A 20,224-nucleotide genomic window follows, 5' to 3' on the forward strand; every position below is an offset into this window, starting at 1 on the left:
CGACAGGGGGGAGGTTCCCTGGTTAGACGTAGCGCGTGGAAGGAACACGTTATTCCAACCAGTTCCTTTCCCCCTCCATTAGGCGCCCCGGCTGACCAGGGGGAGGCAGTATCAGTATACTGATACTGCACACTAGAAAATGTGCTCCTCGGAGCACAGGTCTCCGCCAGGCGAGTACTGTTCCTGATTAGTCCTGTCTTACCTATTTCTATTACATATTGTCACGTGTCACGTGAAGCTTGACCAATGTTAGCTTGGCTGAGACGGACACACACACGGAGGGTAAAACATACTCTCCACCATGCCTTCGGCCTGGCGGAGACAATTACCTGACTGACTGAAACTCTTGCCACAGTTTTCAGTAGAAAGGTTCAGTGTGTGTACGCTGGTGTCTTGTCAGTGTCTTTACTTCTCCTTTTACTTCTCCTGTAAAACTGTTGATGACTGTTTGATTTGGGTTCACCCGTGTCTCCCTGTTTCTGACTGGTTGCAGAGCCGCTTACTTGTTGAAAGGCCTCTGAAGGGATCTGTCCATTCCTCAGTGTTTGGCAGTAGAGGTCGTAGGCATAGGCACACTCGGAACAGGAGATTCGAGTCAGGAAATATTGGGACTCACCCCTTTCTTCCATCATTAAATCTGTGACCATGAGCAGTGGTCTGACATCACACACAATATAAACCATTGCCGTGCAAGCCAAGAAGCCACCGTCCCTCCATATTTTAGCAAGACTGACATCATCAATATGACAGCGTCACCATGACGACAGAGATCCACATAGGAGCCACACGGTTGCATCTGTCTGTCCAGCTCTGAAGAGCTCATCTCAGACACCACTGGACTGATCGACATGATAATAATACATATTATTTATTACGCACTTAAAGGTAGGGTAAGTGATATTTTTTGGTTAAAACAAAAAGTATTTTGTTGAAAGGTTAAAGCACTATATTCTGATAGTAATCATTGCTATAGAGTGTTTGTTCAGTAACAGGAGTCTCCCTGTCTCTCCAGCTCTTTAATAAACAGAAAATACTTTTTCCGGTAGGTGTCCAAATCTCAGCCAATCAGAAGAAAGTACCCATTTTTAAGCTTCATTTTATAGTGTTCCAGTTCCAATTTTGCCTGCTCATTTCTTAGTGTCATCACTTCCAATTTCACTTGTTTAATCTATATCCTGATTGAGCTCTCTATCCTGATTGGATAAAATTGGAAATGAAACTGAAACGAAAATGCATTTTCTGTTTAATAAAGAGCTGGAGAGACAAGGAGACTCCTTTTACTGAACAAACACTCTATAGCAATGAGTACTATCAGAATAGCAATGAGTACTATCAGAATATAGAGCTATTTAACACTTATTTTAACCAAAGAAAATCACTTACCCTACCTTTAACATTTTTGCAAACCTCAATGTGCTACAGAGTTTAAAACATGGCTTGTATTCAGTTCTGAAGGAGATGGGGAGCCAGTGAAGTGAACGGAGGATAGGTGTAATATGGTCGTATTTTCGCCCTCTCATCAGGATCCTAGCAGTGCTGTTTTGAATGTACTGGACTGGAGCCTCTGGAGGCTCTTGCTAGGGATCCCAATGAGTAGTGCATTGCAGTAATCCAGCCTGGAGGAGACAAAGGCGTGGACTAGTTTCTCAGCACCTAAATCCTTGTTTTGCAAAAAATAATAACAGTGACCGATTTGCCCCAAATTTGAATTTGGGGCAAACTCAGGGGCTTCTTCTAAACAACGCAGAGTCAATAGTGATTTCACTTTCACCCATAGGGGATGGGGGATGCCACTAATGCTACAAATGACACTGTTTAGGACTGCTCGCAGCAGCTCTGTATTGTAATCAGTCCTGTGCATGTGTCATTCTTATTAGCAAAATATCTTAACTTTCGAGGTTAACTTTTGCTGCATGTCACTCCTCTCATAATTGCACGTCACAGTGACTGTCTTCACATGATGTAGCTAATATTGACATTGATACATTAACATATGCTGCTCATGTTGCAGCATTGGGAGTGAGCAGGGTTTGCCTCTGCATGTTTCCTAACCCTTATAATAGCTGTGGTCAGCAGTCCTTAAATATTTGCAACTTGCTCATGATGACCTGCTCTGCTATTTGACTTGGACATGCGCTGAATGACGTGAGACATGTAGGCGTTTAAACGTTTGTCTAAACGTCCATGTATCCATTAGTATACACATCTAGGGTTAAATTAAACTAAATTATTAAAATTTCTTTTTCAGATATTGTTGAGCTTGTACATTGACTGTTTTCTGTATTTCTTCGTGACACTGTGGTACAAGAAAGTATAACATAGGGATTAAGTAGTTAATCAGACTAATCAGTTCAGTTTTATTATTATATTTGTCAATTTATTGATATATATTAAACGTGCTTCTTGATTATTCGATTAACCGAAAATGTAATCAATAGAATAATTGCTAAGAATATAATCGATATACGCAGCTCTATACACATTACCTCATGACAGCAGTTGATATGGTCTTCAGATCATAATGACGTCGCTGTCCAGCACCTCTTACCCCCTCTCCATTCTTTGCTGTCTCCTCTTGCAGATCATTAAACATGGATTGTGAGAACCAGGGGAAGGATAAGGACGGTAATCCTTTACCGCCGGGGTTCAACAACGACAACTCGAACAACAGTGAGTGTTATATACATGGTGAGAAACAACACTTTCGGGCGTACTGCATATTATATGGATGAATGTATTATTGTAATTAAAAAAAAGAAGAAAAGAAAAAAGGCATTGCTGATTATGGATTTCCCAGATATTCATTATGAATGTCTAGGAAATTGGATTGGATTTACTCTTTATTTCCTGCATAGCTGCCAAATTCTTCACCATTAAGTGCAGACGGGAAAAAATAGAGCACCAAAGTCGCAATGTTCCCTAGCAACCCATCTAAAACGCAACCTACTGTACATAATTGAGATGTGTGGCTCTTCACCGACCTTGTCCTTTGACCACCAAATTGCACCATATTGTCAGATATTGAGTTGGTGATCTAATTATGTGAAGTTTCATGGCCTTGTGTTGTGATTTGATGATGAGACAGTGTATTTGATCATTGCGAAAAGATTGACATACATACATACATACATGCACAGGCAGTCATCCTCATTAAAACTAATTGGATACCATGCCAGAGTGATGGTATAATATAAAGGAGACAGAGCACCGTTTCAGCTTAGAATGGGACAATATGAAACGCTAAAATGGCATAAGACAACCATAGACTTGCATTGAGTGTTGCTAATGTCAATGCTTCATGAGGCGGTGTATGGCACATTGCTTACAACATTAGTTAGATATAGATATGTTTTTTCTGTGAAAAGTGTCACTCCATGTTACAGTTTTCCTGAAATGTAATTGAGAATATGCACTGTATGTTAGAACTATAAAGATATAAACAACTCCCCATTCAAAGACCTGTGAGCCATGTCTTGTTAAGACAGAACTTACTGCCCGACAGGCATTACCAAGATGACACCAGATTGAACCGAATTCTCTTAGAGACTTTTGTCTGAGACTGTTTACCAAATAAATAAATAGGTAGGTGTGAGTACAACATATTCTCACCCCAAGGCCTCAGTTTGTCATCATGGGGTGAGAATGTGATACCTTGGGCATAATACGGACCATGTAGACACCATTAAAACATTGCTAACAACTATAAAACATTGAAAACAAGAAAGACGTGCCTCAGGGTTCCAGCCCGCCTCTGATGTTACTGCCGCAGCACCTTCAAACACCCATTTTAAGACTTAAAAACACCTCGTGTGTGTGTGTGTGTGTGTGTGTGTGTGTGTGTGTGTGTATTTAAAGGTTTCTTATGTTTTTTTGTGTTTTTATTTGCAGGTATTCAGACCATAGACTCCACACAGGCATTGTTCCTGCCCATAGGAGCTTCTGTGTCTCTGCTAGTTATGTTCTTCTTCTTTGACTCTGTACAGGTGGTCTTCACCATCTGCACTGCAGGTAACTGCCCTTCTAACACCAGGGGCATTTATTTGTTGCTTGTGTCGTTTGTGTCAAGCGTACAGTCACACATAACGTGAATATTACACCGCAATAAAGTGATGTAACTTTTTTTATCCGGGGCCAGGTTGATTATTTTCTGAGCTTCTGTTGCATTTTCATATTGTTTATTCGTCATGGCTCCAGTGTGTAAAGGATTTAAGACATGACTTATTCAAAAACTGTACAATTGCAGTGACGCAATTTTATACAAGCAGTTATTAACTGCTTGTATAACACAAGCAGTAATTAACTGCTTGATCCCTATTCAAAAATAAAGGATCTGCAAACTCATCGTGACATCACGTTGTGCTTGTTGATCGGCTTTTTTTGAACGAATTTGGAAATCTTGAAAAAATTGAGTTTTCACAAGTTTGGAAATTTACGCCTATAATAATGACATGCCCAAAATGGTGTATACATATCGGAGTATTACAGATATAAATTATAGATATAAATTCACTGTCCCTTTAGGCTAAAACAATAAAACTCAACCAAATGGTGTAGCGGTCATTGGATCTGGGTCTCACTATTCTTTCCTGTTTGTTGTTTCCAGTTCTTGCCACGATTGCATTTGCATTCCTCTTGTTGCCAATGTGCCAGTATCTGACCAGGCCCTGCGCCCCAGCGAACAAGTAAGGGAAACCATGTCTTCTTCCTTGTTTTTTCCTCAACGCTATCTCTTCCTCACCCTGCTTCCTCTTCCTCCCTCTATTGATTTGTGAATGCCTAAGTTGCTCATCACGTTTCCAACGAAAATAGCCAAATCCCAATAATGATTCCACAGCATATGCAAACAAGCTTCCCCTCAGAAGTTGCACATTCATCACATCATGTTTTGCTGTTTTTTAAATGCATATATGTATGTTTTTTAGTTATTGTTGTTGTTTTATGCATAGCTGTATGTTGTAGTCCACATGTAATAGAGACTAGTTCAAAGTGCTAATGTTCTCATAGTAAATATATGTTTTCATCCCCTCAGTTTAAACCCCTCAAATTACTAGTAGATCCTATCTGGGAACATAGACCTCTTTGTATTATGTTGAATTAAAAGGCAGGAAGGATCTCCCACATTTGCCTATTTACATAATGGATAATCTAGGTGTTGGAACATTTCCGATATGGCCTTGTTCTTTTATAGCCTTAATAGAAAATGATATGAGTATCTCCACAATGCTAGAACCACTAGTACCGGTAAATGTAATGATGCAAATGTCCTGCAAGGCCCAACTATTTATCATTCAGGCATATCCCAAATGTACATTCAATCTTTTGTGTATTGTTTTATTTTCTCTGCTCAGTCCTCACACATGTAAATCATCATTAATTTAAACCCGATCAGTGTACAAATGGAACCAAATGGACCCTTGGTTTCATTTGTACACTCTTTGGAGTTAAATTAAAGTAACTTTTCTTAAGATAAATTTAACCTGTTGATTAACTGTTATTTAAGTGCAATTAGTCGATTAATCGTATCCCGTGACCCTCAAATTCAAATTTGACCCTGGAGAATTATTAATCGGTTGATCAGACCCATCCCTAAAATGAACACGGAGGATTTGACTGTGATCTCCGCTGATTGTCTGTCCTCCCTGCAGGATCTCCTTTGGCTGTTGTGGTCGCTTCACTCTGGCGGAGCTCCTATCCTTCTCCCTATCACTTCTGTTGGTGCTTATCTGGGTGTTGACTGGCCACTGGCTACTCATGGACGGTAGGTCACTCTGTCATGAGGCTTGAGGCCAACATGCATGCAGATTTGCTGTCCAGGCATCTTCACACACAGCACGAGAATAACTTGCCAAACACTGTAGAATTTGTCCTCTGCATTTATCCATCCTATCTACCAGGAGAAGCTTGGTGATTTAGCTTTTTACATTTTGTCTCTAAAGCTTCATTTGCCACTTATTTGAATGATTATCGTTATTTTAACCAATCTGAATGATAGAGTATGTTAATACAATATAACTAGTACATCTGCCGTGTTGGAGATGGTCTCACTGTTCCTCCATTGAGAAATTTAGACCCTGGTGTCAGGTAGGACAGCTTCTGGCAGACTATGTCAATCAAGTTATTTGCGCACCGGATTGCACCAGACACTAGGTGCGCCACCATCTTTATCGTAGTTCAGACATCGTTGCAATTACCTCTCTTCATCGGTAGAGGAAGGTGACAACGGACAGGTAGAGGAAGGTGACAACGGACATAAAGCTTAGGAATGGACTACTATTTAGCTGACAGTACTTGACTTGGGATGTGCAAAGAACATTTTTTAAAGTAAAAAAAATAAAATATGAAGAGGTCACCTGAATCTGTTTTTACTGATCGTAGGCACTCGTAGGAAACTCTTATGCTGTGGGTGGGGGAACCTGAAATGAATTCGGAAGAAACTAAATTCCACCCAACATAAGAAAGAAAAGTCTGCCCTAAATGTGTGGACATTTATTTTGTTCAGATTGTGAGCAGTTTTCTATATCTCATCGTGTATGCCCTAAAATGTTGGAATGAAGAGTGAACAAAGTCTGTTTTGTAGCAGTAGAGAGAAACACTCATTGACCATAATATGGTCAATGAGTGTTTTAGTGAGATGATCTTATTTTAGTGAGATGATTTTTAAGGCTCCATATCATGGAGCCTTAAAAATCATCTCACTAAAATAAATCACGATCATGTGCTTCCCCAGCCTGATCTCACAGAATGTAGTGTACATTGCACGGACCCAGTGCACCTCATTGCGTGCATAGTCGCCTAGAAAAGTCGCAACGTTCAGGACGGCAACTCGTTCGCTTAAGCTTACTCGTGGTCCCTTACGTGGCTCCAGTTCCCTTGAGACTGCGCGCCTCCGAAATGGTTTAGTCACAATGGGGGAGATGCGAGGCGGCTATGCACGGATTTTCGGGGTTTTCCAGTTGTCTATGCACGGAATGACACCTCCGTGCAATGTATACCAAGTCGTGTGAGATCGGGTTGGCTTCCCTGCCTTGCCTTGATTTGATTGTGATCACATTTTAATGATATGTGGGTTTTCTCCTCAGCTCTAGCTATGGGCCTGTGTGTAGCCATGATAGCCTTTGTGCGGCTTCCAAGTCTGAAGGTGTCTTGCCTACTGCTGTCAGGTCTCCTCATCTACGACGTGTTCTGGGTAAGATATGCAGCTGTTACACACAAAACCACTAGGCACTGCCACAAGTCATGCAAAACCAAAATAGGGACACACCTCAGTTAAACAATGTCGACGTTGGGGGGTCAATTCTGTGGTCATTTGATGTGCTTTGTATCAAGAATATTGCCACCGCAGAGGTTGTGGGTTTGAATCCACCGTGGTGCATCTGGCTTTGTCGAGCGTCTACACACGAACACAATTTGCCCGTGTTCGGGGGAGGGAAACCGGGCGGGGGAGGGTGATAATTTTCACTGCATGTAATCCTATGGGCTGAGTGGTGGCACCTGTCAGCAGGTTGTGTTGGGCGGGAGGAGTTGGACGAAAGGCTCAACGTCCTCCCGGTGGGGGCTCCTCACTGGTAGGTGAATCAGTAGGACACAACAGCAGTGGTCGCCATATTGGGGAAGGAAGCCGAGCCTTCTAATGCATGTATATCCATTGAAGCAGACTCTCCAGAGTTTCCGACCAATTTTCAAGCGGTTAAGTTTGTAACAGATGCCAGACATGTTGTTATGGTTATCTAAAATGCATATTTTCAAACCAAAATATTTTTATCTAATCCAAGTAGCAGAAAACCAGTAGGATACAACAGCAGTGACAAGTTCTGACAACATGGATATAGAAACGTTAGATGCCTCATTGGCCGCTGCAGGTCATCACAAAACATTTATGTCTCAAGTCACTGAAATAGATAATAACATGCATGAAATATGCAGGCCACATCGCAGAATTGCCTTTTCTGTCTATATCCAACATCCTCAACATGCTATTCAGCTATCTATCACTTTTAGTCCAAACATTAAATAATAAATACCACAATGAAATAAATAAAATCGGCAATTAAATACATATTTATTTTAGAATTTTTGGACCAAAAACATTCTATTGCTATCAACTTTGAAAGACTGAAATTTACCATCATGAGTTTTACAAAAACGGCAAATACAAGTGAAATCGGTCAGACAGTCTGTCTGTGTTCTATATTTTAATGGCACTGAAACCATAATACATAACACTCCAAGACAGTTGAAAGCAATTATAACATCAAAGTCGCAGAGCAGTATAATATAATGTTTAGCAGGCAAAGTAAATAAATAAACAAACAAATAAATAAAGTAAAATAATAACTCCCTGGAAGTTAACTATTTTGCTCAACTTTTGCCGTGTTGCCACTCTGTAATTTATAGTTTGGCGATGTGGTGAAGCCTCAGGAGGAGGCATCTACCTTTTTATGTCTATGAGTGACAACACAGAAATGTGTGGGGGGAGGAAACAATTTGCATAACGACTAAATTGGGGAGAAAAAGGTGGTAACAAATAATTGGCTACCCTCAAAAAAAGAAAAAGAATATTAATACATCATGTTCTCGATTAGTTTCCTTGTGAAAATATATTATTGCTGTATTGCCGTTAAGCATGGCAAGTGTAATGATGTTGTTCATCAACACTGTTTCTGTCTGTGGCGTAAACTGTACACAATGATGCGCACAGCAGTGACATAATTCCCATGGTTTCTGTTGGTTTGTGCTCCGTGGTGGCAAAGCATACCTAAAATATGCTTGCTTCCTCTCTCTCTACGTCATCCTCAGACGAGTCCTGGTCACCATATTGCTTTCATTTGTGCAGAGACTGTTGACCACTGATGTACACAAGAAATGGGAGCAAAGCTGGAGTGTGGTCCATCCTCCTGACTGCACACAAACACAAAACACGTTTGTGTTTGTGTTGGCGCCATCATGTGGCGTTAATAGACAATTGCAGCACAACAATTTTTAATTGCCATATGTCTTTAAAAGAAAAAAAGAATGTCCGCATGTTACTCAAATGTTCTTTACAAAGCCAGGAAGAGGGGTCTCCAACATTAGGAAAAATCATAATAATTATTTTTCCAAGAGTACAGAAACTGGCTGCTTGTTTTCGGTGTCTTGAGGTCAGGTGCCAATCCTAACCCACTGGTCTGTGCTGGCAAAGCTCCCTGTCAGGGTTGCTAGGTGGTTGCTTGGTCTTACTAGACATTTCCTAAGGTGTGCTTGGGGCTTGATTGTGTGTTACTAGGGTGTTTCTAGGTGACAATTACATGATGCTAGGACATTAAAAATGTTCTTTTAAATCTGACCGCTCAGCATAATATAATTGCATTTGTCGATAAATTACATTGTTTCACATTTATCTAGCTTGAACTGCTGTTTGGATTACTTAGACCAGTGGTTATTTGTATATATTTGGCCATGGACACCTTTCTGAAAGGAGTTTGTGCCAGGAAAGGCAACAGAAAACTGACTTAGGCAGTAGGTTTAATTGCCTCTATTCATCCCGTTCCAGGTATTCTTCTCAGCCTATATCTTCAACAGTAATGTGATGGTAAAGGTGGCCACCCAGCCAGCTGAAAACCCCATAGATGTCCTATCCAGGAAGCTACACTTGGGGCCAGGGATGGGCCGTGATGTCCCCCGCCTCTCCCTCCCTGGCAAGCTGGTATTTCCAAGGTAAAGCTTATGAAACCGTGACGGTGTGAAGGAAGGTGACCTGCTGCTTAGTGCTGCTTTTTTACACCTACTTTGCCTACTGACTGTCGCAAGCACGTTACACCAGTAATGGTGACTTAATGATGTTTGTTGTGCTAGACTAGAGAACTGCCGTCACATGCCGTATTATAATGCTATACATTACAGCACCATCCTCCTATAATTTGACAAACCTCTGTAGTGCATGGGTGCATGGTGTCGTGGTGAGGCCAAAATTGTTCTGCCCGGTTCTCCTCAGTGGCTGGAGCAATTGATCTGAATTTGCACACAGCCATTGACCCTTACCATGTGCACCTAACAGCGTTTTCCGATTACACAAAATCTCAGCTGTTTATTAGCGTTTTTGTGTTCGCTGGCTCCCGGGTTGCCAGATCATGTGCGCATATCCCCCCACGGGTATGGTCTAGTACACCATAATAGACCATATTCACACGGCGGCCATGTTTCTATGAAGTCAATGAAAGTAGCCACCCCGGGTGGCGGCACTTTCAATGTTAAATTCCAATATGGCCGCCGTGTGAATATGGTCTATTAAGTACTACAGCATGACTTTTTTTTTTACGTTAAACAAATTCTGTTATGTGCTAAACATGTGAATGTGAGATCGACAATATTCGCACTTCCCAGGTTACTGGGCCCTACCATAGTTGAGCATCGCTACTAGCAATTCAATTTTATTATAGTGCTGAATCACAACAATTGTCTCAAGACACTACATAAAGAGCAGACGTGAGGGGAGCTTCACTTGTGCACTGAAGTACACAAGCACACTCACAAATACGTATGTATGCACAGGCTTGTTTTAAACATTTTGGGCAAGTGGACATGACCTGTACTTGCCCAAGGGACAAGTGCTTTTGGTATGTGTGGTAACAAAAGGTGGCAAACAAACCTCTTAGCACATAAAACAAAACAGGACACTGTACTAAACATATCCTGCTCCTCAGAAAAATAATAAGCCCTCCATAATAAAATCATATTCTGTCACATAACATTGTAGAGGATGAGCAGTAAGTTGCAATACACGATCAAGATTATGAGGTTTTATTTGTCACTCATGTATGTGTATGTGCTGTGAAATGTCGGTTTGACATGTGCCGCAGACTAGAAATATATAACAAACAAGAAAACGTTTATAACAGGAGTTTAAAAAACTTCTAACGGCAATAAAGAGAATTTACAGCTTCTGAATAATGGGAGAATAATTTTGCAAAGACATTCAGCAGTGTGCTTACTAGAGTAAGGTGCTGGATCCACCAAGGTGATTGTTGTTTTGAATTGTTTTCAATGGGAGTGCTTCGTATTTACACTTATGCTGGAAACGCAAGCAGCATGGTGAGGCCCTGAGCGTCTACGCTGCGCGTTCACATCTGGCTTTTTTTATTAGGTCGCCAAGAGTTGAAAATATTGCTACAATGCTTTGCTGGCCAATGGCCTTATTATGTCTCTAACCTGGCTCTAGCTGCAGAATAGAATGTATTATTTAGTTTATATTTTATGGTCTTCATTTTGGAATATATTTTATTATCTAATATTTCTGTCATTCAGAATGCTGTCTGACTGTAATTAAATCTAGATTATTATGCTTGCCTCCGTCATTGCCTGGGAATATCAGCCCAAGCTATTGCAGCGGAGGTTGGATATGAGTGGATGATGGATTATGCCTGCACAATACTTTAGATACCCATCGCCTCACTCATACATTCCAGTGTATCCTCAACTGTGACGTTTCACCCACGTTTGTTGACATGTTAAGTTCTTTCTGAAGGCAGGTCATTCATGGTGAATGTCAGTACGCGGTGGCACTGATTGGTCAACTAGCCATTTCAGCCTTACGGCATATAACGTGCCACGTATTTACGTACATTGGTACTGATAGGTTCTTGATCGTAATCTTAAACCCCCTTGCTGTTAATCACACACAGATGAAGAATACACGTGACACACGAGATCTCTTTTACTCGTACGAGGATTGTAAACGACCATGTATCTCACTGGACACGATCCCAACTTACAATGGCGCATCCTCCCCTCTACCAAGCACTTTATTATCACAAGACAGGAGAAAGGAGGAGACAGTGGAGTGGAATTCTACTAGCTGATAAGGACTGTCAGACATATTACACATTGGATTAATACATTGCAGGAATTCCATTAAATGAATACAAATCAAAGAAAGAACTTATATACACACATTATAATATATATCTCTGTACACAGATATTATAAACTGGTCCTAACATTCCCTCCTGTTGTTCATTTAATTAATACTTCTGAACATCACATTTCAAAATGAACATCATAACAGGATTTTTATTAATCAACCCAACAACTCAAACATTTGCCTCTTCGCTTCCAGTGGCCTTGGGACTAACTTTCTATGTCACTCTCAAATAGGGCTTGAAAGGAATACACACTCTCGTGTGGAGTGGAGCACTTGGGACAAATATCGTCATCAGTCTAAGACAACGCCGCATGTCTGCACGACCTTTTCATTGACCATACACTAATGGTCTTGCTTTGCGTCACTAACATTCTTGGAATTAATGTCATCTGAAATAAAAAAAACACCACATGTCCTTTTTATCAGAAACGCAGACCCCTCCACTCGCAGCAGTCAAAAGGTCAAGAGTCCATCTATTCTGGACGGCCATTAACGACGCTGACTCAAACTCACGGTTTTGGGCCTCTTCAAATTGTCATTGTAGCATTGAGGAACAGGCTACGTCTATAGTTAATTGTCTCTACACGTAACATAAGCTTTCCCACTCCAAGATGGGGAAAGAGAGACAAACCAACCTTATTGGCACGGGATTACCAGTGAGATTGTATTTTTCTTACAACCTCCAATTCTTAGTTGATCTAAACAAACACGGGGGAGTCAGCATTAATGTCTGTTGACAATTGTGTTCGTTGATCTGACCCTTCTTCACAGAGCCAGCGTGGACATAACAAAGGTTAGGCTTCCGAGTGACATACAGGCTTAACAGTGCTATTTAGGGCGTATTTCAACTGATGGTACGGTTTACACGGCAAATAGCTGCTGTTAGTTCAAAGTCATTTTCTCCCAAGGCTCACCAGTGATATTGGATTTCGAGGCATGTCACTTCTCATGACCAGTTGTGTGAAGCAGATATATTTATATGTGTGCAAACATAAACATTCACATTTTAGTCTTAGCGATTTGATTAGCGTAAAAATATACCTATATATATTTAGATTTAGACGGTGAGAAACATTTTCGTCAACACTCCTCGATTTACGAGTAACTTTAATAATACAAATATATAATACACTCATAGAAATTAAAAAACTCACAAAAATACCAGGGGTGCAATTCTAGGTGTAATAGGAATGGGGAAGGGGATTATTCTAATGGGAGTCTTCTCCAGGTTTGGGTCTGACCGTAGCGCTATCAGCTCGGCCCCACCCGCTGCTGGCTTTAGCACTCCTATTACTTAAATGTCTGATAATGTTCGAACCAATTTACAGTGGCCTTTTGTGGATCCAAATAACCCGTTTCACAGCAATTGTGTTGGTGACCAGGACTCGGAACGGACCCTCTCAGCGCAGAGTTGGTCCTGGTCCTTTCGCTTGATGATCTTTATCACGGCATGCAGATCACCAGTGCTTCAGTCCCTGTAGGGAGAGAGAAAAGACTAGACAGATAATTTGCACTTTGGACTTTATTCGCTTTTAAATACAGTAAACATCCAGTTTCCAGTGTATTTTCTTGATGTACAACCTGTGCCCTGAATGTTCTCCATGGTGGGAGTCTAACTTCTTTACCATTAACAATTTCAAAAGGGGTTGGGCCCTGAGTCGTATGGACTATTTGTCATGTATGGCTCCACTAATGTGATGCATTATGGCTATGGCCGTTTTGACACATCTGTACTTCAATCTAGTTTTACAGTATCATCACTTTTCAAGAAGTGGAAATAATAGTCTTACATATGGCCTTTCGTTACCTTTTCATTGTCTAAAAACATGTACAAAACTGTTTAGCATAATTTTGAAAATTATAAGTGTGAAAATGCTGCTTAAATATATATTATATGTGTACCATCCCTCCTGTTTGAGATATGACCTATGGTCATGACTCAACTTCAGATCCTAAGTGTGAAATGGTCTGTGTCACTGGTGGCAGACATAACAAATAAAAACTGCCAATGTGAAGCGCGACTAGGTTCCTTTGTTATCTTATCTACATAAGCGTTTCCCAGGCGTAAAAGTGCCTCTGCTAGTCTACTGTGCAGCAAAAAAAAATAAACAAAGTAGAAAATGCATCTTGGCAACGAACTTTAGTGAGATGAGGTTCAGTACATATCAAAAATTTACACAGGTTCCAGGTCTTAATGGGTTAGTTAAGAGACATTTGGAGTAAAAACCTAGAGGCCTTAACATCTTTCAGTTTGGACAAAGGGATTAGTATGGTCAGGCTGAGTGAGTGGCCTAGGAAGCTAGATGCTTTATTGCCCGTGACCTTCAAGTGCTTTAAGAGCTTACTTGTGGTTTTCCACACATACCTCACGTGTGTGGGAGATTCTCCCAAAATAAATCAACACAAGAGATTACGTGAGACAACTGATAAACGTGGCCTCAAAATTTGCTATTTCCCTTGAGAAAATGGCTGGACTATTAACAAACTCTTGCTGATACTTAAATGAGTAGAAATACTTAAACAATGAGTACAGATACTTTAAAGTTCCCAAACTGAGTAAAAATACTTTAAATGAGTAGTTTGCCTCTGGCTTTCTCCTTTTTCTCTCTTTCTTGGCTTGACTTCACTGACACACACACGCACACGCGCACACACACACACACACACGCATGCACGCACGCACACACACACACACAGAGGCAGGCTCACTCGAGCGCACACACACACTCCAGTAATCAGTCTCTGTCTCTCTGTCTCTCTCTCTCTCACGCACACATGTGAACACACACACACATGCAGACAGTCAGACAGACACACTCACTCCTCTCACACACACAGTACCTGACACTCTCCAACGTAAGTGACGTCATTCCACATGCTTCAAACACACACAGTCTTTTCGGTACATGAAACTACACACATACATACACTCTTACTCTCATTTAAACATCACTCCTTCCATGTCGTTGTGCACCACGACATGGAATTTTGAAATGTTTAAATGATTGCTGCATCTAATGTGGGGCAATTCATACAGATCACGAAAAAATGCACAATCCACTCTCTCATTTACACATCTTTTAGACAAAACAAAACATGTTCTTCTTACTACAAAACTCTCTCTCTCTCGCTGTCGCTCTAATGCGCACAGCCTCCTACCTTCTTCTCTTTCTCTCTTCTCTAATCATCCCAGCCTGACATATTGCATGACTCGCAAAGAGCCAGTCCGAAGAGAAGGTGGCCCTTACGACCACATATACAACATGAGTTGGGGGCCCTTGTTTGGCCTTTCTCTTTCCTCGTATCATCCCATCCATGTACTGTTGTGCTTGATCTACAATCAGCCACAAAATGGCCTAAACGACCACACCTAAAACATGAGTTGGGGGCCCTTGGCTGGCCTCTCTTCTTGCCCTGCTTTGGCTTATCTCCTTCGTTGGTAACATCGACTACAATCACTTGTTTCACAGGAGCACCTGTATCTTCTTTTTCCTTCTCCATATTAGCAGTCAATTACTATTATGTGGGTGAAAACTTAAATATGTGTGGTTATTATAATGTTCTGTTCAATGTGTAGAAATTATTTTCATCACTGTAAATATCTTGTTCTTATCCTAACTAAGTGTATTTCAACGTTTCTAGGCACTGCTGTATACTGGTCAAAAACTGTATCACACCCAAATATTCACCAGTTCACCACGTGTTGGACTAGCCCAGGGGATCAGCTAACTTATCACATTCAAACCACACACCGTACACCCCTGAGAGTCTTATGGGGGTTATACAAGATATATAGACTAAACATAGACAAAAGGATCATGCCCTGGAAGGTCCACCACGTGTCGACTTGCCCCAGAGGATAAATCACTGAACCCTCTGGAGGGAGTTTTCAGACTCTTTATCTTATTAACTACCGTGACTCTCTCTTGAACTCACACAAAACTCGTTTCTCAGTATACAATTGCAGCTAATAAAATGCAGTGGCCCCCGCCACTACAACACAACTATAACTGTAGTTGCTTATCTATGCACAACTACAACACACTTGTCAATATTACACCTTAGTAATAACAACAATATGTCCACACAAGGACCACACTTACATGTTTCTTATAGGCGTGTGATCACGTTCAGATTTCGGCAGTCGTTCGTCGAAGAGAAGATTTCGGACTGGTGAACATCGGCCTGGTGCGACTTTACACCCCAGGGCTTGCAGGACCCTCTCAGATCTCTGGCTATCGATAGACTTGCGATGCGTCCTCTTCTCCTCTTCCAAAAACGACGTAGAAATCCGACACGAAGGACCAGTGAAATGATAGGTTCTTGATCGTTATCTTAAACCCCCTTGCTGTTGATCACACACAGATAAAGAAGACACGTGACACACGAGATCTCTTTTACTCGTACGAGGATTGTAAACGACCATGTATCTCACTGGACACGATCCCAACTTACAATGGCGCATCCTCCCCTCTACCAAGCACTTTATTATCACAAGACAGGAGAAAGGAGGAGACAGTGGAGTGGAATTCTACTAGCTGATAAGGACTGTCAGACATATTACACATTGGATTAATACATTGCAGGAATTCCATTAAATGAATACAAATCAAAGAAAGAACTTATATACACACATTATAATATATATCTCTGTACACAGATATTATAAACTGGTCCTAACAGGTACATACACTGATCTATTTTTCCTATTAAAAAAAACAACAACTCTTTACTATTTTTCTTTGCTGTTATTATAACTTAGGCTGCTACATTGTCTGAGGGAAGCCAAACTAAAATAAGTTTTACTCTTATGTACCTGTGCACAAGATGTAACGATAAAGAACCACCTTGAACGATTGGCAAATAAAGGCTGGGTATGTATAAAGGTTGGGTTGCAGAAATAGCCCACCAACAAGCTCACAACGCTTCACAAGCTTATTGTTGTTTGATTATGTTCATTTATAAATATTTCAGGTTAATTAAGTTTAGATAAAGTGAACCAGTAATACGTCATTTTCAATATTGAATTCTAGCTCATGAATATGAACAATATATACTGGGTACCAAGTTTTGGAAAATAGTTGTTGGTAAGTCTGCATCTTTTACAGCTTACCTTTCACTTGTTTAACATGTTTTTGTTGTTGTTTTTTCTGTCTTTCTCCAGCTCTACAGGCAGTCACTTCTCCATGCTGGGTATAGGAGACATTGTGATGCCCGGGCTGCTATTATGCTTTGTGCTGCGTTATGACAACTATAAAAAGCAGGCAAATTCAGAACTACCAATACCAGGTCGCATGCAGCGTGTCTCCTACTTCCACTGCACCCTCGTTGGTTACTTCATTGGTAAGGATTCGTTTTTTGTAAAATAAGCAGAAACAACATAAGCAGGGCTTCATAGTGATACTGCTAAATAAGAACTTAAAATATACTCTGAATATGTTTTCGTCATATAAATCATGGAATTGTAAGTTGTATTTAGTTGAGGTTGTGTTATGAAGTTTGTGAAATGCACTGGACCAGTTTCCCCTCTCGTGCTCTAATAAGTTGGCATAATGTCATTTCATTGCCGTTGTGTTGAATGGTCAGCTGCAACTTGGGTCAAAGTTCAGACCAGAGCACATTGACTCGCAGTGAATCCAAGCAATGTGCCGTGCCAAAGTTCTACCGCGGATGTGGGTGCAACTGCTTTCTCCATAAAATAATGATGTTGCGCAGGAAGCATGAAGTTGTTTTGCGGTTCGTCAATATGAGGTTTAACCACTTCAGCCTACATACTTCATCGTCCGACGGATAGCGAAAATAGCCAATCTACAAGTTCTGGAACTTATATTGACATACCCAAAATAGGGACGCTAGTTTGAAAGTGGTTAAGAGTGATGGCTTTTATGAATGGACCAAAAACATTCCAAAGTCAGAGTTGCAATGTCCCTGTATGAAATGGGAAAAATACATTCCAGTGTCAGACTCCCTGGCATGGCATTATGTCCATCATGTCTTTACAACATTCAGTCTAAATTTAATGGACGTATCATGGTACTCTCTGCGTGAGAGTTTGATGTCATCCAATGCAGTGAGTTTGACACAGATATTCCAAGGCTAATTTGACATATTATTAGCATGATAGAATCCCTTGAATGTGACTATATCTGGCCAATAAATAGATTCTGATAAAAAAATGATTTAATACTGTAAATTTCGTGAAGATGATTTGAGAATATTATAAAAGGCACATTATTGGGAATGAGACAAGTGGTTTGCGTTTCCCATTGTTTTTCATCATATCCTACCCACAACTCTGCATATATTTCCGTGAGGACGCTGTTTGGATAAGCCGTTTTAACTATTTTGGGGAGGGATCAAACAGAAGCGTCAAGGATGAGGACATCATTTGTTTTGGTTATCGCCACCAAGGAGGCTATGTAATAATAAATGATATCTATCGGTTTCCCTATTCTTATTGGTCTGTTACCAATGTGTCTCGAAAAAGAAGTATTGCCATTACATTTGTGGTAAACATAAATGTTCCCAAGAGGAAGACTCCTATTAATTGTGGCGACCCCATCCATGATCATTCCTCTAGCACCACCAAGTGGAGAGATTGTTAGGCCCTGGCAGAGGGCTGCCCTCTACAGGAGTGGTTCCCAAACGATGCGTTGTGAGCTTCTAGATCTGCTATTTTGGGCAAATGTCCAGAATATGGACGCTAGGGTTAAGTGGTGAACATGTCCTTGACTGTGTGTATCTCTTGTGTTCAGGTCTGCTGACTGCCACCGTGGCCTCGAGGATCCACCGTGCCGCTCAGCCCGCCCTGCTCTACCTGGTGCCCTTCACCCTGCTGCCTCTTCTCACCATGGCCTACCTGAAGGTAATGTAATCATTCTAGTCATTCCCAACCAGTGGCCAGTTGCACCACCTCACACTAAGTTCAAACTTAGCCTAGTTATAGCTTAAACACATTCAATCCAGGAAAGTGTCTCTGTCATTTTAGATTTCTTTGGCTATTCAAAAATAGCAGATATACAAGCTCATAGCGCGGCACTCGGTGCCGCGCTATGAGCTTGTAGATCTGCTATTTTTGAAAAATCATGAAAATGAGTGCAAATCTTTGAATATATATTTAAAAAAAATATATATATATTTAAAGATTTGCTCAAATTTTCACATTAAAAAAAAAAGCAGATCTATAAGCTCATAGCGCGGCACTCGGTGCTGCGCTATGAGCTTGTATATCTGCTTTTTTTGAATAGCCCAAAAAATCAAAAAATTACAGATACTTTCCCGGCTAAATGGGTTAAATGGCTTTTTTTAAAAGCCATTTAAGCTATAACTAGGCTAAATTTGAACTTGGTGTGAGGTGGTGCAACTGGCCCCTGGGGTACAAGTACTCCTAGGGTTACTTGAGCAGCTTGCAGGGGGCACGTGGAATAATTGGGGGATTTATTCAAATGTAATTCCCAATTTATTCAAAGAATATGTAGTCTCATAAGCCCCATTGCTAAAATGTTATGTATAACTAGTTTTCGGCGCACCAGCAGGTTTCACCTATTACACAATGGGAAGAGGTCACGATCAATCATGCTTGCAAAACCAATACAGCCATGGTCAAATCTGCACCCGAAACAATAAGTGCGACAAACATGGATAAATGGCTCAAACGTCCAGTTGTTGTCACTCTGATTCTATAGGTTTGGATGCACCAAAGACAGTTCCTTTATGAAACAACACAGTGACCTGTCCAGATCGATGATATGTCTGATACTGTATGTCTTAATATTGTTGGATAGTAATAGAACAAATGTGGGCGAATCGTCAAAAACGCATGGGTGAGGGGGTACTATCGGCGTGGCAAAACAGCTCAAAAGGTTGTGCCCACTGGTGGGCCGTGAGTGTATTGCAACTGGGCCCACAAATAATTGCCAAAACACTTACGATTTTAATATGAAAAGAAATAAGGTAATGGTATTTTCTTCTTTAAAACCTTGAAAAAAATGAGTTTTTTCATTGTGATACCAAAAAATAGGAGCTATGCTATGTATTAGTAGTATACTATGTTAGTTCCACTGATTCAAGCCGGAACACAATAGATTGACCATTAAAATAAACATGCTCTGAAAATGCACATTTGATTTTCAAGTGGGTTGAGAACCACTGATCTAGGAGTTATAACACAGTGTGTTTCCATCCAAGTTTACATTTTTGGTAAGATTATATGTTTGCTTTATTTAGATACAGGCTGTGTTAGAGAGACAGGAAATCAAAGGTGTAGAGGGGATGACATGCAACACAGATGCATATTGTTTTGAGGCTTTAACCAGTCAGCTAACGATA

At 40.7% G+C, this 20,224-nt stretch overlaps 1 protein-coding gene across 2 annotated transcripts in view; it reads left to right on the plus strand.

Annotated features, from left to right (window-relative positions):
• Positions 1-20,224, plus strand: part of sppl3 (signal peptide peptidase 3) — a 46,974-nt gene that overhangs the window by 22,350 nt on the left and 4,400 nt on the right. The window contains exons 3-10 of one of the 2 annotated variants that reach the window (XM_080420493.1): positions 2,582-2,688; positions 3,889-4,008; positions 4,604-4,682; positions 5,646-5,758; positions 7,080-7,186; positions 9,530-9,693; positions 17,061-17,239; positions 18,652-18,761. In XM_080420493.1, coding sequence (XP_080276619.1) covers positions 2,582-2,688; positions 3,889-4,008; positions 4,604-4,682; positions 5,646-5,758; positions 7,080-7,186; positions 9,530-9,693; positions 17,061-17,239; positions 18,652-18,761 — 979 coding nt within the window. The remainder of the gene's footprint in view (positions 1-2,581; positions 2,689-3,888; positions 4,009-4,603; positions 4,683-5,645; positions 5,759-7,079; positions 7,187-9,529; positions 9,694-17,060; positions 17,240-18,651; positions 18,762-20,224) is intronic. The other variant, XM_080420494.1, reaches the window with a different exon arrangement.

The sequence above is a fragment of the Gymnoscopelus braueri genome, assembly GCF_963280865.1.
Source record: "Gymnoscopelus braueri genome assembly, chromosome: 22".
Classification (NCBI taxonomy): domain Eukaryota; kingdom Metazoa; phylum Chordata; class Actinopteri; order Myctophiformes; family Myctophidae; genus Gymnoscopelus; species Gymnoscopelus braueri.